We start from the raw sequence: 24,312 nt of genomic DNA, 5'->3' as shown, positions 1-24,312 counted from the left end.
GAGTTACCTGTCAGTCACTAGAGTAAAGAAACAAATATCAGGCACTTTCAGATGCTTTAAGTTTACAATTACAAGTTGAACAGCTAAGCTAAAGAGCTAAACATTTCCAGATAGTATAAATACTTCTGTTCTGGGTTCTCACAGCTTCTCGGTTGCTAGATAATGTGAGTGGTAGGTGAACCTATCGGGAGAAATACAGGGAGAAATACTTATTGTGATTTGCAGGTTTAAAAAAAAAAAGTCCATGGTGAAAGACACTTTCACAATTTATTCATCCCTCAGATAAGAAGTCTTCACAGCTATAATTGCTGCATTCTAATGAGTTATTCGCGCACACAAACACACAAACATGTCATCTTCCCAATGAGGCACTTGTTATGAATAACCTAGAACATTGAGTTTCTGCAGATTTAGTGTCTGGATTACCAGACAGACCAGATCCTCCAGCCTCGACACGCCGGTGGACTGAGTGAAGCGGGTTTAAACACAGCCTCAGATAAGAAGTCTTCACAGTAAAATAGTAAAATAAATAATTTCTGAAAGATTGTGAAATAATCATCAAATATATGATTCTGGGATATAAATCTGACCAATATTGGCGGTTGTTGGATAATAGAATACCAGGTGACAAATGACCAGTGACATTGTTTATCTGGTGATGTCACACTATATATTATATTATATTATATTAATGCACTGAAAGCTTGCGATTAAGTAGCAACATTTATAGCTGCACATGCTCAGCATTCCATTTCTTACAGCACCGTGGGTCGTTAAAATATCAACGATTGAGGGAAGCTTGATGTGATGATGATGAATGATGAATATATTTATTAGATAGAATGTTAGAGTACAAGTAAAGTCACACAGTAGCATGTATTACAGTACAAGTACAGTCAAACATCCTGTCTAAGAGGAGCATTTCAAAAAAGCCCTTGCGGTCTTGTTTCCGTTGAAAGTCCTTCGTACATAAATCATCGACATGTAACAATACCAATAAAACCAATATTAAATTACTCAATTGATGCAAAATAACAACTAATAACTACGCAATATTCTATTCTACGTATTGCATGTTTCCCAGAAGAGGCCTTTAAATATTTCTGTCTATCAACAGGTGGAGAGAACTGAGATATAGGGAACACTTTACTGCACGTACAAGAAAAAAAAAGTAAATATCGGGTCACATAGAGAGCAGCATTTATGGAGCAAAGCCCTCAGGGACGAGCCATGGAGGAAATATATCATCAGCAGGAAAAAGCAGCGTGCTGGGTAACAGCAGTTCCTCAGGCAAAGCAGGATTGGATGAATTTTAAATGTAAAGCAGGAGAGCAAGCTGGTCCTGCTCTCTTTCTATATATATATATATATCACATACACACGTGCATGTATATGTACACATATAGACAGAAATAGAGCAAGCAAGAATGATTCTCTAATAAACTGAGAGCTGACATTGAATCTTAAACTTCGCATTACGTTTTGACTTCATTAACAATGCAATGGGAATCATCTCAAGTGTGATAAACTAGCCATCATTTGGACACACTCTTATCATTTAGGATTATTTCTTATTTATTTTCAGGCACAATTCTTTCTGCCACACATCCTTCACTGAAGCGCAGGCAGCAGTTTTGACACTGATGCAATCCAAAGTTTAGTCCAGTACGTAATGGCTTCAATCTGCCAAAGATTTGATTTTCTCCTACGGTCCATGCTAATTTTGACCAAAGCTTAATTTGTGGTGGATTTCGGGGAAAAACTGCAAGGCAGGTGCTGTCAATATGAATTGTTTATGCATTTATAGATCACAGATACACAAATTACAGCTTCTTTAAGGTTTCTTTTACTCTTTCAGAAATCAAGCACAATCACACCACCAAACACCTTTGAAAATATAAGCTGAGTTATAAAACTGAGAACACTTTTATCAATACAAGTTGGAGTGGGATGCAGTCATAGTGTAAACCAGACTTTAATTGCGATATGTTGTTTAAGAACACCAGCAAAATTAATAATGCAAGGCTCTGCCGCAGTCTTTTTGTAGGCTGCAAACATTTAACATTACTTAACTTACCCAGCAGAACCCTTCTTTCATGTGCAGATCTACAACTTGTTAATAAACTAGGCAATGTAACTTATCAAACAGATGAAATTATGTCTTAAATAGTCCTGACAAAATGTATATCTTATAATATACAGTAGGTACAAAAAGCAATTCCTCCTCAGGGATCAATAAAGTATTCTGATTTTGATAACCTCACCCAGAATTTCATTTAAGTAGACTCATTTTCATTAAAACTCGTCAAAACCGGGAGAAAACCGGGAGAAAATAACTGACATGATAAAAGCTCAGGTCTGATCATGCAGTTAGAACATGAACGACCTGGTACAAATGAAGGTCTCGCAGGACATAGTCTAAGACTCTAAGTATACAGCCAGAGGTACACAGTATGCAAAATAATATCTGCGTGAATAGAAGATGTTAACACAGATCACAATGTTTCCTGTACACACATTATCAATATTCACCATAAAATGTTGGATAAAGGCCCAAAAATGAACACAAATCAAAATACAAACAGCAACTGTTACAAATACATCACTATGAATCAAATTGGGATCTTTGAGTTGTGTTTCACATAATATCCACCAAAGCCCAGTAACTGGACCTTCTGGAAATAAATGTCTGTCAACATGCATCACAGAGGAATTGGACATTTCTTCATTTAAATGCTGAAACGTCAAAATGAAGGAAGCACAAACTTCAATTAGTAAAGGAAGAATATTTGATACGATGGAATTTGTTGGCATTATAAAACAAATGTTTACAGTTAAAGCAGAAAGAGTCCAGCAAAGTATATTATTAAATATATATTCTACCACCTTTAAAAACTAAATATCAGACTGGTGGATCAGGATAAGGCATATCAGCCATACAATGCAGCAAAATACAATCAATTCATGTTCTGGTTTAGATTAGTCCCTTAGTGGTTTTATTTCTATCGTTTGGCTTTCAAAACAGGCTAGTTAAAGTGTGCAGCTCCCTCCCATTTGGACATAATATAAAACCATTGCAAGCATAGATTTAAAAAAAACAAAAACATGTTCTACATTTGGTATTTGACTCAAATACACAACAAACCAAAGTTCACTTCAAGATATTCAAAGACAATGTCCCGTGTTCCACCCCAGATTTGGTGCAGGAACATTATGCATGTATCCTTATTTGCTCATAGACTTAAGGCTCCTGGACATGGTGCAGATCAAGGCAATGGTCATTATTCTGTCTGTCACGTTGCATGGTGGTTTCCCAGGAAGTGAATCCTAAAATGTTGTCAGGAATGTAGGATTGTGCGATACGTGGCAGTTGTGCATCTCAGCTTAGAGTTCCTCAAAGACAGCCACCCTGGACTTGGTACTCTGTAGCGTTAGCTGCGGACGAGATAAAGGGAGACTCAATAAATTTGCTTATCAGTGACACAAGTAGACAAGAACAGAATATACTGCAGCGAGCAAAGAAAGTGACCAAAGGTAAATCCTCAGCATTAAAGCAACATCGCCGTCAGTCTTGACCCTTTGACCCAACCTTGATTCAATTAACACACACACACTCAAATGCCAGTCACAGAAAGGACTGTTACCGGTAATTGTTTTTCTCCTCTGCTTTAAATGAGCTAGTGATGGATTAATTCAGGCCTCTGGCTGTTCTGCAGCTCCTTCTTATACAGCATACACAGGCACTATTTTTCACATTGGCTGAGCAATGTTTTCCTCTCTCTCTCACATCTGTAAGGTAGAGAGCGTTAAAGCAGCTGCTCAAGTAAATATTAGAAAGAGGATGAAGGAGTACGGTTTGGGAAATCGAGGTTATTTCTGGGGAATGTGTAGTCGGAGAGACCAAATCCAAACAGAGCACTGTGTGGGAGAGGGGTGGATTTGCTGCATGGTGTTTACAGATTACCTTTGATTGTCCCTGACAGGCAGCCTGAGCTACACTTGAGTTGAGCGTAAAGGACTGAGAATAACTCTGCAGCATTGTACTCCACGCTGCCCACGACCCCCATTACAAAAGCCCCTTTATTTAATGCTCTAGGTACAGCAATATGACAAACAGCACAATGAGAGTTACGCAAATGGTCGACCTCCTCAGTGTGCTGCTTAAAGTCAAGATGGACTGCTGCATTTACAAAAAAAAGATTTGCCTCTTCATGGAACGTTGCACCAAATCACTGCAGCTCTCGTTTTGTGATTCAGTTGTTGGGAATCAGCCACTAACAGAACTGAACATGTGGCCCGGCGGAAGCGAAAAGGCGCTCGGCCGTGTTAAGCAGGCATTCATTAATCATCCGGAGGGGAAAGGAAAACTGACTGGAGGAGCCTTTGGCCTGAGGTGCAGTCAGTCCTGACGCATCTGGCTCAGAGATCTGCTTTGTTCCACGTTCTCTGTGCTCCTCTTTCCCCACGATCTCCCCCTCATCCTGTCCTCCTCTCTTTGCCAACTTCATTACATATTCTAGGCACTTCTCTGTGGCTCAGCCTCCATCAATTCCCCTCTCATCCTTTGAATTTTTTTTTTTCCTTCGGTCAACCTCAGTTCTAAAGTCCTAAAGTTCTCACAGCCTGTGCAAAGCTTTCTTAGTTTCCACACTCCTGACACTTCTTTCCTTCTCACTGCAAATGTACGAGCCCCCACCCCTTCTCTAACTAAAAAGACAAATGCCAAATGCCTCTGGTTCAATTAAACCAACACCTAACTTAGCTCTTAGCTCCCCCTGCATGACAGAGGTGCCCCCATCCATCCAGATGACTAATCGCCAAGTAAAATCAATTACAGTTCCCTTAACAAGTGTATTTTACACTGGCAGGCAAGAGGAGAGGAGGGGTAGACTTTTTTATTGCACAATGTGCTGAGAGTTTGATACTTTTATTAACATTTTTACAGCTACGAGTCAGAGGATAAAGCAGAATGAGTCTAATCTACCAGTACATCATAGAAAACTGGAAAAAGAATCTACTTTTATAACAGCTCTATTGCCTCTGACTAATCAATTTAGGAGTTCCCCTTAGGTTGAAAGAGTCGTTTTGTGTCAAATCACACTATCATAAAGTCAGGCACATGGGTGAGAAAAAAAAGAAAAAGAAAAAGCTATTCTTACTGATGGCTGACATGAATACAATTCAGATTTTTTTTTTTTTTAATAGCTTTAAGAACAGTAATCTCTGCACAGTTATTGAGGTCGTAGCAGAAATTGAACGACTGCAACACCACAGGCTCCATCAAAGAAATGGATCAGAGGCCAAGTCGATTTTCTTGCTATTGCACAGCAATCTTAGAATCAATGAAATACCCCAAAAAGCGCATGATGGTCAGACAGGACTATAAGTTATATGGTAGATATTAATCACTGGAATATCTAAGATCATGATTAACACCAGATTTACAATTCACCACTTCATTTTCCTCCAACTGGTTGAACAGTTGTTAACTAGGAAAGAGAAATTGATAAAAGCAGCCAAGAAGCAGAAGCGATGGACATCGGTGTGCGTTTCTCCCTCTCAAGCACAGACTGCGTTCTGACAGAAGCATTTTGAAATGGAACCTTTTTAAAGTTGCTGTGCTTGCTCGTCCCCTGCTCGGTGTTCTGGTTGTGAATGATGTCCATTGGAGTCTCTCTCTCTTTCAGCTTGAGACTTTCGATCTCCGTCTTTAGCTCATTGAGTTGCTCCTGCAGATGTTTGCTCTTCTCCATGTACTCAACCCTAAACACGATCAATGAGGAGGTTGAGAGACAGTTTAGAACATTCCTTTTATTAGCATTTTTAAGACATGTGGACGACCAAAGGATTATATATGCATTTCATTTTTGATGTAGAATCTTGTATCTCATTCTTCCCAACATCAAGCCTTTAAATATCTCCATTTGATGAGTGAGTATTTTCATAGCTACTAGATTATTGGTTCATTGGTATTACTTCTCTTGGTGGGGGGCCAGCCAGAGAAATATTCTCATTATTGACAGCCTCCTCTGAGGATACATGAGCACAGCAAGGGAAATGATAAAATGCATTAATTAATCCTGAATCACATGCCCTGAAGGGCCGGTTAATGCAGCCAGGTTCATACTCGCCTCAGTGTCATTTAGAACGTCTGCATTCAGTGACGCCAAGAGTTTGAGAAACAAAACACTTGAACATTAGCAGTGACATCAATAACAGCTAATGCTGAGGGTCAATTGCTTAGCTGAATTAATTAAAAAAAATCAAAGTGTATGTGTATTAAATAGCAATGGTGTAGAATTGTTGTCACATATATATTCTTGACTGTTTTGATAATTTCTACAACGGAATCATCAAAACAGCCACAACCAGGCTAAACCGCAGTATTAAAGGCAAACGTATTGAGGCCCAGCATGTCTGGCAGCCACTTACTTCTCCTTCTCGATCTCCATAGAGAGTCGTTTCATGTCGGTATCTTTAAAGTCAAAGCTGAGGTTTTCCCTGCTGAAGCTCAGGTCAGGAGGGAGAAAGCCAGGGGTCTGGGCAGAGGGATGGAAGGAGAGATTACAGGAAACGATTAAGATGAAGTGAGAGGGGGGGAAAGGGGAGGGGGGCAGAATGAAGACAACATGTAGCTGGCTGAGTAAAAATAATTGTTCAAGTAAACAATATAGAACATTTAAAATGAGAAAGAAAAAAATATTGAATAATTCTAATGGCCACAGACCATGAATGCAAATAAATGTCATTTTAGGTCTAGATCAAATATCTGAAATGCAGTGCAGTGGTCAACCGGAAAGAAGTGCACCAAAAACATAATATAAATGTATATCCCAGTGGTTCGCATGAGAATCCAAGTGATGCAGTGAATACAGACAATAAATACCATCTGGAAAAGCTGAGCGAACGACTTGATGAAGGCAAACAGAATGTAAACTATTGTGTTCTGTGGCAACAGTGTGTATGTGTGTTGATGTTTCACACATGGGCTGATCCAATATGTGTACAGTGAAATTCCAGTGGCATCATGTCTTTTGTATCCTTATTTGTGTGTGTGTGTTTATTTATTTGACCTGAGCAGACTTTAGACCGGCTGATATTTTAGACAATTAGCCAAAAATTTATTTGTACTTTATGCCACACATTTACCTCTGTATGTTATGTAATGGTTAGTACAGGTAGTTGTGTGAGAAGGTATCTGTGTGCATGTGTGTGTGCTCCAGGCCCAGTACCGTACAGACAGGCCTGCTGGTAATCTCCACCAGCTTGTTTTTTGCCCTACGCTCTGACTCTTTGGCTTCCTGTAGGTCCTGTTTCAGCTGCTCTGCCTCCTTGACCCTAAAAGATGAACAGACAGACAGATGCAGGCAAAAATGCTATTCTTCTCCTAGACTTTTAAAATAAACACAATTATTTCAATTAAATCCAAAATGATCCTACATAATTAGTATGATGATGGTCAGCGAACGCAGAATGTCATTAGCTATTACAGGGTTGATCAATGTTTCACCCGAGCTCACAATCATTACCAGCTCTGTTATTCTGTCATCATGTTTGCACACAGAGATGGGCGAACTTTGCATACAGATGATTACATTTCTTTTGATTGTGTTCCTGAACAGCTCCTCGTTGATATGTGGGACTTACATGCTTCAAGGGTTTGAGTGGACGTAGTCATTTACAAGTTGAGTGCTCTGGCACAGATAGCGTTCCTCTAGAAATAGCCGTTTCTGGCAAGTGGCTAATGGTATCCATTTGAAATGATAATTGCCCAATTAACCCTGATGTAGAGGCTGTGAAGTGATATCCTTCGTAACTGTGTATTAAATGATTCAAATGCTGTTGTTACAATGAATTGGAATGTATCAATTGTTCTGATCAGCAATCAGTTATTAATTCCCTGTCTTCCTAATCCATCTAGCGTTAGGTCCAACAAAACCACACATGTAAACCACAGCTGTTTCAAGCACTTAGTAAGGACTTGATATAAGAATGTACCAAAAATGTAAACGAATGTTTAAAGCACTAATGAAAAACAGATCAAACTAGTAAAGCACTCAGAGCGCAGACCGCCGCCAAGCAGCTCATTCCCCTTGTAATCGGATTTTGGATCATCACCAAAAGATTCTGAATTGTTCTTGGTATCTTTATACACCAGCGATCAAAAGTATAAGTGAATCAGCATTGATTTTAACAGATCTTTGAATCCATACATGGGGTTTTCAATAATAAACTGTAGGAAAGAAATATTGGAAAGTAAATAAGATGAGGGAATTAATTGGTTGAGGGTTTAAAAACTGTGCGCTTGTGCAAGACAAATTTGAAGAAAATAATTTGGGTATGGGTGACAAAGTGCTGACAAAGACAAACCCACATAGTGGCAAGCACAAGACGACCATATGAACTGCAGCACGGATGGCTGTACACTCCACTTTCATCCATGCAGACATCCTTTCTACTCTCCCCACCTCCTTTCCGATTCCTCTGCCATCTTGAGGGCCAACATCTCCGTCTCCAGCATCTTCTGCTCCATGAGCCGTCGCTCCTCTTGGCCTCGGATGGCAGTCACTTTGATGCGCTGCATCTCTGTCTGAGTCTCGGCAGCTTTCTGGGCCAGCAGCTTGGCCTCCTCTTCCGCGATCTGGGCCTTTTCAGCCAGCAGGTCTGCCGTCTGCTCCGAAAGCAGCTGAATGATGATAAGCAGGGGGATGCCCATGAACGGAAGAAAAGAGGTTGATGGAGGCAAAAGAAGCAACAATGAGAGACAGAAAATGGGAAGAATGAATAAATGACATGTAAAAAGATGAGCAGGTAAAGATGCTGTAAAACTTGACATAACATTTTGATTTTAGATTTCATCTATGTGTAATATCACCATTAAAAAGGGTGATTTTGGATTAAGCAACTCAAGTACACGTTACCAATGCCTCGTTGGCCATGTGAGCCTCATCCTGAAGATGCATCAGCCTCCTTTCCAGCTGGTCCCTGGCTCTCTCAGCCTCTTCCCGCAGCTGCTTCTCCCTTTGCAGATGCTGCCTCTCTACCTGAAGAACACAAACAGGTGGGTGTAGATCAAGAAAAGGGGATACAGTAATAAATATGAATGAAGATAAAAAAATAAAAATAAAAGATGGAATATGCAGGTGCCATAGAAAAGGGTAATATATTTGACCTTTTGCTGTGAATAAAAGTGTCTAAAGTGTACTTTAAGAAACATAGAAGTGTGCTTTAATTGTTGTTCTCACCCTTGCATGGCTTGAAATAGAGATGTGATTGATTACAAAAAAAATAAAATACATCCAACTAAACAATATGCTCTATAAAGGAGATCAATGAGTTACAGCATCAAAGGTTTACCTGGATCTAGAAACATGCATTGCTTTGCATTTTCTTTTGTAAATGCTTTTGGGAAGTTCATTTAAAATATACAATCCATTTGGATTATTAACTCTTAAGTTGTCTGTGTCGGTTCTCTGTCATCCAGGTCATGGTAAATCACGAAGAGATCAAAAAACAAAGAATCAACTGGACTTGTTCACGTTTGATTGAAGATGTTTCACCTCTCATCCAAGAGGCTTCTTCAGTTCTCAGAATTTGGATGAGAGGTGAAACGTCTTCAATTAAACTTGAACTATTAAGTTAAACCCCATCCTCTCTCCTATCTCTCCTATTTTATACAGTCAGTACCTGTTTCCTGGCCCTCTCCTCTCTGGCCTGAGCCTTCATCTGCTGTACTTCAAGTGAATCAATCCGCCGCCGGCGTATAAACAGGTCATGGTTCCCTATACACAGCTGGAGGATCTGCACAAGAAATAACCAAAAACGTGTGTAATTTTCAATGATATGATATGATCAATGTGGCTGACATCCCAAAACTCTGAGTTTACAACTCAGATGTAATATGTATAATCACCTTTACCATCAAAAAAGCATGATTTTCAGACCATTTTTAGTTGTTAGTGGAAAAATAATATTTACTTATCACCGACAAAGTAATCTCTACCATCTCAGCTGAACTCACCAACTTGTTTACGGAAAGACGTGAAGAGTTGAATTTGAAAACATTTGCTTTCTTGTCCAGAGGTTTGATGGCAAACTAGACGGTGAAACGAGAACAAAAAATTGATGAATATATTTTTTCAGATACAAATATTTGTTTGGAACTATCTTTGTTATTTTCTCTAAATCATTAACATGGATAATAAACTCATAGAACAATTGTAGAACACACAAAACATATTCCCTTTAAAATGAATTAATTACCGAATGACATTGTGTTATAATCAAAGGCCTTTCCAAAAGACTTTCCAGCAACCTTTGTCAACAAGCAAATGAAGCAGATTCTCACACCTTCTTGTCGCTGTAGGAGATGTTGTGGATCTCATTCCAGGTGAAGGAGCACTTGGGTGTCAGCCTGTTGTCCGGTCCAAAGATGTGGAGTCCCAGGGCATCCACTCCCAGAAGAAGATCTGTTCCTTTTTTATTCTAAACCACATCAGCAGGGTAAGAAAAGACTGTCTTCCACACGTCTGTAAAGGGGCTCTGGTAATCAGCTGCGGGACTGCCCCTGCAGCCAAAATTAATTTGTACCTTTGACAGATGTGACATTCTGTGGCTCTGCTTGCCAACCCTACTTATTAGGAGTTAAAAAATGCCAGGTGTGGGGCGGTACTTGCAGTCTGGGCTTGTTTACTTGAAAGGTAAGGCTACAATGAATTACTTAGGCTGACATTGACTTGTTGATGGCATTTTATAATGTCTCTGGCTATATAGAAATTATGTTTGTTAAGAGAGTTTTGTTGTGACACACCTAGATGCCGTTTCAGAAAGAACTTGCACCTGCATACACACCATGAATAGTTCATCCAGAAAGGTCAGTTCAAGTCCATGTATTCAGACTAATCAGGTTCATGTATGTCGAGGTATGTACAAGTACAACCAGAGCAGAAGGCTGGTGAGAAATTGCTGATTGAGTAAATTAATAAATATAAGATAATTGCACTTTCAACGGTGCTGGTTTTAAAACTAAAACTTGGTGGTTTCCTTCAAATCAAATCAATTATGGCAAACCATCCACCAACACTGTTTACAGTGAAGACACCATGCCTTCTATGGAGGACGAAGAGGTCTTAGAGGACTCGTCCATCACACGGGCTGAAGTCACTGAGGTGGTTATCAAGCTCCTCGGTGGCGAGTCAAGTCCTGATACAAGTGAAGTCAGAGTTTGGTTTGCAAACTTGTTCCATGTGCATGTTGGACTCCGGCAGGGCTGCCTTTTATCACCGGTTCTGTTCAGAATCTTTATGGACAAAATTTCTAGGTGCAGCCAGGGGCCGGACGGGGTCTGGTTTGGGAACAACAGGATTTCATCTCTGGTTTTTGCAGACGATGTTGCCCTGTTGGCTTCTCCAAACTTCAATCTTCAGCATGTGCTGGGGCAGTTTACAGCTGAGTGTGAACCATCAGCACCTCCAAATTCAAGGCCATGATTCTTGACCAGAAAAAGGTGGCCTGCCCTCTCCGGGTCGGTGGGGAGTCTTCGCCCCCTGGAGGAGTTAAATCTTGGGGTCTTGTTCACGAGTGAGGAAAGGATGGAGCGTGAGATTAACGGACGTATCGGTCTGTCATAGGAGCTGAGCCGAATGTATATAAATATATAAATCATTTATGATGATATATCATTGTGATTTATTTTTGTTTCTCTAAATAGATTTTCAATTAACCTCATTTTTTGACCGATAGTTTCACTGGATTATTTGATAAACAGGCTTAATGGAACTGGCCCCTAGAAAATTGCCAAGATTAAACAAAACAGGATGATATTCCCATGCTTCATTTCATAACATTGCAATGAAATTGACTTGCCTCCTAATCTGTCATATTGGTTTACATTGTAAAGATAATAGTAAAGCAGCATTGGCTCACCCTGATTAAAAAGTAATTGACTCCATACATGTCCAGGTCCTGAGCTATTTTTAAATACTCCATCTCAGCTTCTTCCCTGGTTCAAAGACAGAGCAAGAGAAGGCAAAATAGTTTGAGAGGGATCCATGGGATTGGTGATGAGAGGGAGAGAAGGGTGGGAGGAGAAGAGGTGCAGAAACGGAGAGAAAAAGGAGATCAGGCCTCGTTTCCTCTGCTTTTGTGAGTAGCATCTGTCATCGTTGTCTGATCCATAAAAACTGCGCCATAGAGCTCTTTGTAGAGAGAAAATATTGGCACAGAGCTGACACTAAACATAACTATAATGCACTAACAGGATTTAGACATCTTGCTTGATAGAAGACTTATTCTGATGCCTCCAAGTGTCTAAATACTCAGAGAGAAAACAAACGCTTCAAACTCTCTTCTTCCTCTCTTTCTGCAGCCTGCTTTGTAGATCAGTTGAGATTTCAGGGTCAACCCTTCAAAAAAGAACATTAGCATACGTTGATGGTTGAGGAAAAATCAGGGCATGTGTGTGTATAAACTTAATAACTTGCTGTTTGCTATGGGTGGCTGATAAATTGATGATTTAAGCCTCAATTAAAGTTTAAAAAGGCAATAGATTATTGTGCCAAATAAATAAAACCTTAACTGTGTTGGCTGCTGACTAAATTCTTACTTCATTGTGGGTCCATTAATGATTAATGCTATGAAACTGCAAAGGAATAGAATTGTGCAATTAAAGGAAACCACAGAAGTACATGGTAAGTCAGAGTCACACATATGCAGTACTGTAACATATACAATGCAGTACCGGTAAATGTCACAGCAAATCAAATGTGGAGACATTTCAACACAATGAAACTGGCAAACACACATGGTACGTTCAAACTGCTGTGCCCCTACAATAGTGCATCAATAAATAAAGAACTGAAACACTAAATTGTGAATAATCCCAAAGCCCTTCTCCCTGCTGGTGAAAAGATTATTGATCAGGACCAGTGACTCAATTACTGCTTCCACAAATGCAAAGGCTTGCTGACTGAGAATTCACTCTCCACCCATGGGACTTCAAGTACACTCTAAATCCATCCCAGTTGCACCCTATCCATTTTCACCCGAATCACCTTCGTGATGGAGTGAAGTGCAGCACCATTCCTGTATCAGATTTTTGAAAATAAAAGGTGGCAGTATATTTATTTAGCGTATCTTTCACTATTTGCTCCACGATAAATTATTCTCTTTTGACAAATAGCAACGCGAATCGGGTTTCCCTCCTGAATATAAATTAAAGTTAAATTCAGGTGATGAGATAGTTACTGTTAGTTACTTAAGATGTGACATTTTGTACTTGCTTTTTCTTGTTAACCAAAAAGAATAAGAAATGTTAATAATAATAAAGCACATGCTTCATTAATGCTCCCCTACAAACTTCCCCACGGAAGACTTTAAAAAAATGTTCACTACCAACACACTACAGTTTACATGAACGTGAGCACATTCAGCGTGATTTTGAAAGTGCCCATTTTCTGACAGAGGTGCAGTTCATCACAGCAGCCGTTTTTACCTCGTCCTACCCCTATGCTCTGCGTAGCACGCTGTGATTCTCTCCTCCCACATTTCTGCAGTCATCTGGTACAGGTCAATCACCTGAATTGAACACAAGATATCCATGAATCCACAAAATCCAGTACATGCTGGAAAGTCACACAATAATATAGGTCTTCACTCTTCTATGACATTGATTAAGTAAACCTGGCCATCACTCACTCTTTTCGGCAGCAGTTCTTCCTGAGCCAGGAATCCAGGTGTGTGAATGCTGGGGTCGTAGTCCCCATACTGTAAAATAGAGCAGAAATGCCAAGAGGATTAAAAGTACTCAAAAATAATGGCTTCTAACCACCTTCCCTCCAACAACAGGCCAGACTATCGCTATCCTGGGAGCTGTTCACAAGATGAAACTGCAGCACATGTGAGAAAGGGTTGTGTGTGTGTTGGAGAGTGAAGGAGCGTTGGCCTGCCATCCAGTCCTTGATGTGCAACGCGCATCCAAAGGATCAGTTGTTGGAGTTGTTGGGAAATAATGCTATTGGTGACATCTTTGAGAACGCAACATATTGCTTATCACCACAGAGCTGTGACACACACTATATTTAAAGGAACATATGGATGAATTAGGCTGTGGGGAATTGAATGCGGTCTGTTGTAACTTGTATACGTAGCTACAAGACCAGCTACTGTAGGTTTATTGAAGTACGTGCATTTCGTTTAAGATTCCACATACTTTGCCTTCATGATGTTAAAAAAGAAATCAGATATGAGGATGGGCAAAAAAATCTTTTCTTTGGAAATCTTTCTAGCAAATGCATCAGATTCATAAGAAAGCTTGACATAAAACACATGCATTTGATTTCTCAGAGAAAACAGTGGCTATAACTGACTAAAACTCACCAAATGTGTGTTTACATTCAAAATAACGGGATTAGACAAAGTGTTTTTCTCTTTGACACCAAAGTGGTATTTTTGTCCTCTTCAAATAGATTTCTCCCTCCATCAACAGAGTATTTTGTGGTGGAAAACAGTAGTCTAGTAAACCTTATTCCCTGCAATATAGCAACGCAGTTTCAGATAACTGAAAAGGCTATCATCATAATTGCGCTGCAACCTCTTTCAGATGGCCAGTTTGGAGTGAGGGGGAGGGAGAGAGCGTAAGGAAGAGAAAACAAAAGACAAGACAGATTGGATCACAGCATTTTGTAAGAAGCAATGGATTTAAAGTGTTTTACCACTTGAAATGTCTCTAATCAACTATATTTCTAAAGGCCGCATTGTTTCTTCTAACGCTACTGTTATTGCGGTTCAATTTGGTTTTGTATTACGGTATTTATTTTTTGGATGGCTCGGCTCAGGGTGGCATTTTGACAGTGACAGGGCTTCCAATTACAAAAGAATCTTCCAATTATTTCTACAACCCCAAACTAACAGCACAAAATCGACTCTGTGAGACTGTTAGCATTTAACACGTATCCTCAGAAACACAACAGTGACCGATGACTACTGGATGTATTCTGCTCAAGAGGAGCAGCTTCTAAGGTCCTTGTTTTACAGCATGAAGGTGCAGAACAACAGATTCCAGCATTGGGCAGGCTGCTGTAAAAGGTAACATCAGTATGATAGCATGCCAGAGTTTGTGTTTAACGCTTTTGGTGTTCGTTTGCCTTGATTAACAACTCGTATACATACTTACTATATTCATTCCCAGTGCATGATAGAAGTTTAAAGTGAAACAAAGGTCTATTCTGATGAGTCTCACCAGCTGACAGTGAAACTGGCTAGGCTTTCTTTCTCCAGCTCCACGTTGTTGTCGTCTCTCACGGCACAGTCGTCTCTCACGGCACAGTCGCCTCAGTCGTGTTGAGGTAAGTGTCGGCATTATGACATTTGAAGAAGACGAGTACAGCAGGATTTGCATAATCTCAAATTGAAACTGACAAATGAAATCTTAAAGTCATTCTGGTGTCGACCCGGATATACAGCAATCCCCACCAGTGTCATTCGGCCTATTGGCTTGTCATTGGCTGGACAGACATCGCCATGCCCTGGTGGCGTTGTGAATGAGAGGGAGCGCCTGTCTCGCTCTCCACTCCTCCAAAGACACCATTTTTTCCCCCAGCCTTTTTTCCTGGTATTCCCTCTTGACAGCTCCTTGTGGCACCGCCGGGTCAGAATACAGAGCAGGAGGCGCTGGAACGTTCTGCAAGCTCACACAGACTGCACACATACAAACACCTAAAGATTCAAAAATGGATCCACTCACTGGGAGTTTTCTTCATTTTCTGTCTTACAAAATGCTGACAATGATATATGTTAGCGTCAGTAAGCCTTTTCTAGCAGGACAACTTCAGAACACTGTTTAAGTTAATACCTGAGCATACCCCTTTTTAGTGGCATGCCATACCTCTGATTCTAGGGTCATACATACAATTTACATTCGTCCACCTCAACTATTACTAGCTTCTACTGCCCCCCCCCCCCTTCCATTCATGTAGACTCTGCAACACACAAAAGGTGTTCGCAGTTTTTATGACTTCCAACTGTGTTATTTATGAATTACATTTTCCCTTCTTTTAGCGTGACGGTCCATAAATGACCAGAGCTATGCTTCACCCTATAAAAAACAATCTTCTTTAAAAGATCTGGGTGTATATATGCCTTTAAATTCTCCTTGTTGCCGTCTTCAGCCCGGTGTAATCATGAATAAGACCGAGAGAACGTAGCTCCTACTGTGTGATGTACTTCACGTCACAGGCTACGTTGTGGTTCTGCATAAAAACAACTCATGGTTAGAAAAGAAGAGACAATCTGCCAAAAACCCGCAAACAGCTGCACCACTAAAGTACCCGTCTCCTTTTTTAAAACACCATTTTACTCATGCTGGCCCTAATCAAAGTGGAAGCCTGCTTAAATGAAAACAGATCGCGGCCCCAAAATCCCCCCCCCCCCTCCCCCTCTCTCTCTTTCCACATCAAGGGTTCTGATAGCAGAGCGCAAGTTTCAAACTCACCCTCTGTCTTTTAACCCAGGCTTGTTAAATTGGCATGGGAAGGGCAAGTCTCCGAGGGCTCTTGTCTTGCTATATGTATATATATATATATATATATACACACACACACACACACACACACACACAGGTATGTACCCTTTCCACCTATCAAAAAGCTTCTCTACACTCTCCCGTCTGTTTCACAGGGAATTTTAAGTGATGTGATCCTTCGACCAAAACGGTTCAAATCGCCTGAGGTTCATGAAAGCTTTTTTGCTACGGAGTGATTCCCATGGATTTCATGAAATCCGTTTGAACCGATACTTAACTACCACAGCAATAACAACGTTACGGAACTCAAAGTACGCGTCATGGAATGTGAAACAATAAAAAACAAACAATGAATAGAAATATAACTGCAGAACTGCAATTACTATCTTCAGTTGTTTGCCTCCACCAACTAGCCAATGCAGTTTGATCACTTCCGATTCATACACAGACAATGTATAACGAGTTTAATAAAAGATGCTACCTGTAGTTTTTGTGAAATAGAAGTTATTAATTACCGGTATATAGACTAATGGGATTCCAGTGAAAGACTTCCAGTGAGACATCTTCACAGCCTATTTCATGAAGTAACTGTGGATACTGATGGAGAGCTTAACCACGCGGTGCAAAGGCAACCCCCTAGCACTCATTATCTCTACAAGCACTGACCTTGAGGAGGACTACCAGAGGAACATTGTCATAATTGTCATCCAGGCAGAGGAAGCGAGGAAGATGGACTCATACAAGTCAGTAAAATAATGGTCTGGGCTCACTATACTGTGGAACTCTTCAGGATTGGGCAGTGCAGACTGTTCCGTCTCAGGAGAATCTGTCATTTTGAAGCTGCTAAAAATCTCAAATAAATCTTTAGCAGGTAGCTTTCTTTGTTCCTGGAGGTAACCTCACAGAAGTCTCACTCTCAAGAAGCTAGAAATGATGGGCTAGTTTTTAAGTAGACAGTGTGGAGGAAGTAGCGACCAGCACAAGGGGCGTCGACAGAAGCTGTGAGAAATGGGTAGCATATTCAGCCCCCAGATGTAAAACAGGCTTCAGGCTCCTGGCATCAGAGATCAGATATTAAATGTCAAAATAATTACAAATGTAATTACTGCATGTATTTGTGGGTCACAACAGCAAATGTGTTTATTTAAAAGTCTCTTAAATTAGCATTCTCAAGAATGAACCGGGCAAATGTGGGAACAAACTAGCTGAGAGCATAATGCCTGAGGCCAGAGCTGCATCTGCCACAAAGTTTAAAATGGTCAGTTAGAAGCAGGGATTCATGACAGGAAACAAATCCAGAAAGATAAACCCTCAAAATTGCCCGAGGAGAATGTGATGATCTGCATTAATCCCCATTGATAATTCTCTACCTCTGCTTTAGTCATGCCAGCATACCCACAAATCGTAGCCATTGGTGTGAGCATTCTGAGAGGTCTCTCTGATAAGTATTTGTGCAGAACAGTTCCGTAACGGCTGATCCATGTTGAGGAGGCGCTGGCCCTCAGCCCTACTTCATTAAGGTTCCCGTATGCACCGGAAGGCACAGCTCAAAGAGGCCATCATTTCATCGCTGGCAACAAGCAAAGGCATCAGAACACAGATGTCTTGAGGCTTTTGAACTACAATCTTCAGCTGCACCCTTTAAACATTAGAATAATCATTTAGATTAATTGCACAGAACCAGGCACCTGTTCTTAACATGTATGGCATCTCATGTACTGCAGTACTCCATGAGCGTAGTCAAAGAACTTAAAAAATCAATAACAGGAGGCTATCTGTGCACTTCCTCTTATCAGGACGAAGGAAGAGATCTGGACCAATCGTAGAGGAATGATGTCTTTTTTTAGCGGGAAAGAGATGAGAGGATACAAGAATAAAGCCTGCTGGTGATAAAACATACGGTCTCTCTGCACCATTGGCAAAGACAAATAGCTGAACTATGCTGATATATTTCTTCAGATGATAAACAAACAAAACAAGCACATGAAAGTATTGCCACTGAAATTAATTCATGTGAAACACTATCACAGACCTTCTTAGATAGTCATCTCCAGCTACAAAATCACTGCCAGCGGAGGATGAGCCAGCTTTGGACACTTCCAATCACGCATGCCCCCTCAGTCGCTTCAAACATTGATGAAACTCTTTTCTCCAGTGGCTTCTCTCTGCTGGGATTTTGCTTCTGCTTTTCCTGAAACGACTACATTCTTCAATGCGCTGACAAACGGCAGAACACGGCAATGATAAACTACTATAAAGTCATTGATGATGGCTGATGGCCAGATGAATGTATTATTTGTAAATGGTGACATTTTGAAGGCCATAATGCTTATTTTCCCGCTCTTACCTGTAGTTTTCTTTTTTTTTTTTATCTGATTGCATTCGTTTTGGCCTGCATTTTATATGACATTGATCGTCGTGGCGCTTCTCTTCGTGCATCGTGAAACAAGACGGCACTTGCACGAAACATTACATTTGATTATCCACTGACATTTCATGTCGAAACTTTTTTTCTTTCTACCAAACTAAGCTGTGCAACAGTGCAAAAGGAAACGTGCATCTTCACTTGAAGAGGAGGGCAGACATTAAACATTAACGCCACCCTCCTCAGCTGACCTTTGAAGCTAGTTATTTAGTTTCATGGCATAGCTGCACGCTTCCTCTGCTCGGCGATACAGAAGGACAATAGTTTTGACGTGACACTGCTTGCAACAAAGTTTGCTGATTAGGGAGTGTAAACGGGTCATTTCAGGAGACAACCTTTCTGATGACATTGCAAATATGTATGTGCCATCCAGTTTCATTACATTCAAAAGGCTGATAACCAAAACTCACCAACTCACGCTAAGTCTATCGGTGTATATCAACAGAACTACAAGTGAGAGGAAAGATTTGAGTTTTGATTCCAAGAAGAGCGCTGACCTTGGCGTGGACGGCGTATGAGGCCAGCAACACTGAGGCTTCCGGGGGACAGTGAATCTCCTCGTCCAGGATCCTTTTCTTCACCTGTATGAGGTATCAAATAGAAACTACTGTTAATCTCATTTGACCAAAACTTCCTTACCAACATATAAATTTAGAATTTTCAATGCATATTCCGCGGAAGCGTTTCACTATTAAAGTTTATTACAGCACTGAAATGTTATCTATCTATGTTAAAAATCAATATTTGTACCAGGTAAAACCATCACATTTAGGCCTCACTCAGCTGTTTATGTTCCATTAACAACATTCATATTAGTTCTGTCACAGTCAAATTCCAACTAAGCTCCAGAGCTTCAAGAAGACTGGAAGGAAAACGTCAAATATCAGTTAAATAAATGTTTCACGTACGTTTTTTTTAACAACAGGCAGTAAATACCTCGCTAGCAACAATCTCACATTCGATCTCACTGAAGCAGCAACCTTTTAAAATTGTTAAAATGACTGAAATGACTCAGCTGACTGTTGGGCATTGAAGTACAGTGTACCACAGAGGTTTACGATAAAACTACAAGCTAGGAAAGTCATTATGGGATCAGATTACTTAACAATAAACCATAATTTAGATGTATGATACTAATAATAAATACAAAGCCGTACTGAACTGCAAAAAGAAGACGCCCATCAACTAAAAAACCCACAGGCTTCCCAAATCAATATTCTTTCTGCACACGTAGCGACATGCCGAGTGTCGGGATGCCCCGTCCTCTTCCCACAGTTGTCTCCTTAATGGGCTGTTTTTGGTTTGGCAGAAAGCCAAATGTCAGAAAACGACCCAGAGAACAGACACGAATCAAAGCAGTGTTTAGAAACGGGTTCTCAGCGTCACAAAATCAGGCTATGTGATGCAAACTGGGTATAAAGTACCACTGCAGCAGTACAGTGGTACTTTTGCCTTTCTGGGAAGTCTGGAAGACAAACTGTGCCAAATAAATATTTTAAGACTTAAGTGTCGTAGCCACATGGGGACATCAAGCCTAAAACCATGTATTTAAGCCAGCGTCATTTCATAATCATTCAAGTGCTCCAAGAATATCAGCGTGCAAACAGGCAGAGCATAATGGCATGGCAGAAAGCCTCACAAATTACAAGAGTGCCACCTATTTATATCTTTTATATAATAAAGTGTCCTCTGTGCCTCCTGGATCATTCTGCATGTATGAATTCAGTCCAGCTGCTAGTAATGACAAATTTCAGGATGGGTTTACCTCTTGAATCCAGAGTGTTTCACGTTAACAAGAGCCGACTGAACCGTTATGGATCACAGAACCAAGTGTGTTAAACATGGGCGTCAATCCCCTTTAACAAGCTCCCTTAAGAGGAACGTGCCGTCTCGCCCGGTGTCACAACCTGAGCCCCATCACCTATCAACATAATTGATTCACCAACTTCCATAACGACTTGTACAGAACAAAGCCAGATTGCAAGATTAGATGGCAAAAACATATTTCGGCCGTAGCTGTATTAAGGGAGAAAGTTAGCACCTCGACCCTCATCATTTGCAGAGGCAGTCATGCTGTCGACTTGTTTTGAACTAACAAAGGCGAGGAGCCTGAGGCGACAGCCGCGAGTCATTGCAAGTACTAATCTGCTTTACAAATGAGACGGTGTTTCTAAGATTGCAGACAGAAGCGACAAAGGTGCGGATGTGTCTGTTGGCATGGCCTAAAAACTGTGTGTGTGTACAGATCGGAGATCATTTCTGATAAGCGCTAATCAGCTGTCACGCCGGTGACACCATCTGAGCAGAGGTCCGCTCCTGACATTATGGGAATTAATGAGAGCAAGGTAATAAGGAGACAGGCGATGCGAGACGCGACGCATTTGTATTCCTCCCCCCTCGTCGCTGTGTACCGCATTCACTGCTCAATAATTTGTTGACTGCAGTCTTTTTTTAGGAAGTTGTCCCTCTGAAACTGATTTGGATTCCTATTAACGGATCAGGGACACAGAGACTTTATAAAGTCACAAATGGATAACCGCCTCGATCCAAACCTCCAGAAACAGAAGCTGCACCACTGTCTCAAGGCAATTCACTGCAGGAGAACAGTGGGCTGGGTAAGACGGAAGAGTTCTCAGAAACAACGATCCCGTGGAGAATATGTCATTAACTGGGACAGTAACCAAACCCTTAAAGCCTAATTGGCAATTGATAAATGAAGCTGGGTGTACAGGAGGAGGGAAGCACAGTTACAAATCCCATCTCTTGTGAAGGGAATGGTTGTCGCAGACTCTGCAGGAATTCCCCAGAGAGTATTAAGTGGAAAGAAAGGACGGCAGTAATATGTTGAGCACCGACTCCACACGGCTGCCCACAATGAGATTGGGACAATGGAAAAAAGTGGATTGGAGAACGACCTGCTCAACAACTTGTCTGAAGTTAGTGGGAACGATCCCTCTGTTGGCACCGGATCAGAAGACTCAGGAGACTGCAGGCGCAGCGTATCAGCCAAGCGCCTGCCGTGCGAGGCTGGATTGGATAATCTTACATTTAAAGAGGCTTTTGAAGAGATTCAGGCGATAAACATCGGTTATCGTGTCCTCACACACATATGTCTCCCCCCCCCCCCCCCCCCCCCAACAATCATTTTGACTCTTCGAGATCCTTTGAAAGATAATACACACAAGTCCTGAGCATAGCAGCGCTCTGGGAGGTGTCTGCCCACGAGCCAGGCAGTAATCGGCAGCTTCTTCTGAGTTTCAGGTTAATAACCTTTATGCCTGTGGCAAACATCTCAGTACAGTATATAAAAGCAGTGCGTCAAATCAAATAAAGCACACTGGAAGAAAACATATACATCCCAATGTGTACACAGTATATTTAGAGCCAAAATGTACTCCCAGTGCATGTACTGATTACTTTCGATCTGATTATGGAGGAAACAAAATATCGATACGTACAATGGCAAAACAAATGTGTGGGCACCTGTAGGAAGAAGAAATGCTGCGTGACGTCTTGCACCAGCTCCTCTTCGGCATTCTCGGGGTAAAACCTGGCCAGGAAACTGAAGGTGATGGGTTCTTCCCGCGGCACCTCCTGATCCAGAATCTGCAACAGCGAAGCCAAGAAGTCGACAATTGCTCAGCGAGGCCGTGCATCTCACGCGGCTTACGGCTTCATCAACAATGCTTACACTCATGGCTGTTACACTATCAGGCATAAGAATCACTTGCCCTCTTTTCCATCTTCAGCCAAGCAATCGTGTCCTTGATGTCGTACCGGAGCCCAAAGAACCACGTCTCCCTCAGTCCCAGAATTTGACACACAATGTCAAAAAGGTATTTTCCTTTCCATTTGGCCTGAAACATATTTTAATCCTTATTCTCAGCAGAGAAAAACAAAACAAATACGACATTTAAAAAAGAAACAGACATTCAAGGCATTAGAACTAAATATAGACTCTATATAAATTACATGTGCGTAATGTGCACGAATTACTAATAGACAAAAATACAAGATTTGTTAACGGGTTTTTACAGCCCTTTTCTTAGACACTGAATCCAGATGTTCTAGCATTTTTAGCATGATCTTAATTTCCAGATGAAGACAGGGAGCCACGCATGTTCTCCTTAAGCAGATGAGAACAGCAGACACACAAATCCAATTTAAACAGCCTTCATTCGAAACATCCGAGTTAGCTCAAAGTGCAAGTTTCTGTCAAGCAGACAGAAAAAGAAGCATCTTAATCTGCAGGAAATTGGGATAGCAGATACATGCTGAAAATAGAATAGTTCATTAAAACAAAATATGGGTTGAATTATCATCCCAGCTACAAAACATACTGCGACTAATACTGCGCTCCTTTCCGTGCGGCTGCAGACTTTGGTTATGTTCCTCCCTGGCGTCTCTATTTTTGATGCCGAGTACGTTATGAACCAAAAACACTGCAAGACCCACGTTTCTGACAGACGTGTAGTTTTAATCTGCACTGCAGAACTGACATAGATCCTTTCAAGTATTACACGGCAGCATACCGACTAAAGCGTTCCGGATTTTACTGTTGCATGGAAGAGATAAATTACAACGCATGGGCAATAGGCCCACCGCCACCTCATTGAGCACATAGGTGCAAGCCGCCATCTAGTGGTAGAAAATAATACTTTGGGGTCTCGGAAGAAGCTAGACTTGGATGCACGCTTATCAAAATGCTATTGTGACACTCGTTTGGGTTGCATAGGATGACATTTGTGGGAAGTAAAAGTCAACCAGAAGGCTAAAATGTGATCATTTTGCATCAGTCTTACTGCAAATGTGAAAAACCTTTTAACACCTGGTAAAAGAATTGTTTAAACATACGCACCTCGCAGCTGACCTCCATGTCCGACTCCATGGTGCAAATCCGAACTTTGAAATGCTTTGATTGTTTCCTCATCAATGAGCTAAGTCCCAGTGCTAACGCACTCGCCATGGCGAAGAGCACAGAGACTTACGGCAGTTCTTTTCTTCTTCTTAAAAGTCGTTCATCCGCACTAAGCCGGGGCTCTATCAAAGCATGGCGTCTATTACCGGTAGATTCTACGACACAGACAGCCTGTCTGCCGTAGAGCAGCTCCAGCTTTGCGCGTCCGTCTCTGATAGCTCGTCCAGGACGCCAAAGTTTACACAAGACTTTTTAGTCACAGCATCATTGCTTAGGAATTCCTCGTTGACTCTAATTTCGCAAATTCTGCCACAGCAGAGGCTCAGACAGCTAGCATGAGCCGATAAACAGTTCGGATGCGCACACAGCTCGCTGCTAACGTTAGCTCTGTAAAATACCGCCGCCTATCAACATCGTTTAACAATAGAAAACTTGTTTTCTTGGACTGAA

At 41.1% G+C, this 24,312-nt stretch overlaps 1 protein-coding gene across 1 annotated transcript; it reads right to left on the bottom strand.

Annotated features, from left to right (window-relative positions):
- Positions 1–810: 810 nt before the first annotated feature.
- On the bottom strand, positions 811–23,910 carry nf2a (NF2, moesin-ezrin-radixin like (MERLIN) tumor suppressor a). The gene is made up of 16 exons (XM_068738783.1): positions 23,803–23,910; positions 22,676–22,801; positions 22,428–22,550; positions 19,442–19,525; positions 13,696–13,764; positions 13,493–13,575; positions 11,926–12,001; positions 10,351–10,485; positions 10,022–10,096; positions 9,688–9,801; positions 8,922–9,044; positions 8,469–8,686; positions 7,233–7,338; positions 6,433–6,539; positions 5,604–5,763; positions 811–3,435 (listed from the first exon to the last, which is right to left on the bottom strand). The coding sequence occupies exons 1-16, from the start codon at positions 23,908–23,910 to the stop codon at positions 3,385–3,387; spliced, it is 1,758 nt and encodes a 585-aa protein (XP_068594884.1). The 3' UTR covers positions 811–3,384.
- Positions 23,911–24,312: the final 402 nt, after the last annotated feature.

The sequence above is a fragment of the Brachionichthys hirsutus genome, chromosome 4 (genome assembly GCF_040956055.1).
Source record: "Brachionichthys hirsutus isolate HB-005 chromosome 4, CSIRO-AGI_Bhir_v1, whole genome shotgun sequence".
Taxonomy (NCBI): Eukaryota; Metazoa; Chordata; class Actinopteri; order Lophiiformes; family Brachionichthyidae; genus Brachionichthys; species Brachionichthys hirsutus.
The sequence above is the reverse complement of the archived record's forward strand: the minus strand, read 5'-3'. Positions and strand labels throughout refer to the sequence as shown.

Excerpts from the sequence above, each read along its gene's own strand:
- nf2a (XM_068738783.1), bottom strand. The coding sequence starts at position 23,910 with ATGGCGAGTGCGTTAGCACTGGGACTTAGCTCATTGATGAGGAAACAA. Across the intron at positions 22,802-23,802 it reads ACATGGAGGTCAGCTGCGAG|GCCAAATGGAAAGGAAAATA; the intron begins GTGCGTATGTTT and ends AATATGTTTCAG. Across the intron at positions 12,002-13,492 it reads GAGCATAGGGGTAGGACGAG|GGAAGAAGCTGAGATGGAGT; the intron begins GTAAAAACGGCT and ends TCTTTGAACCAG.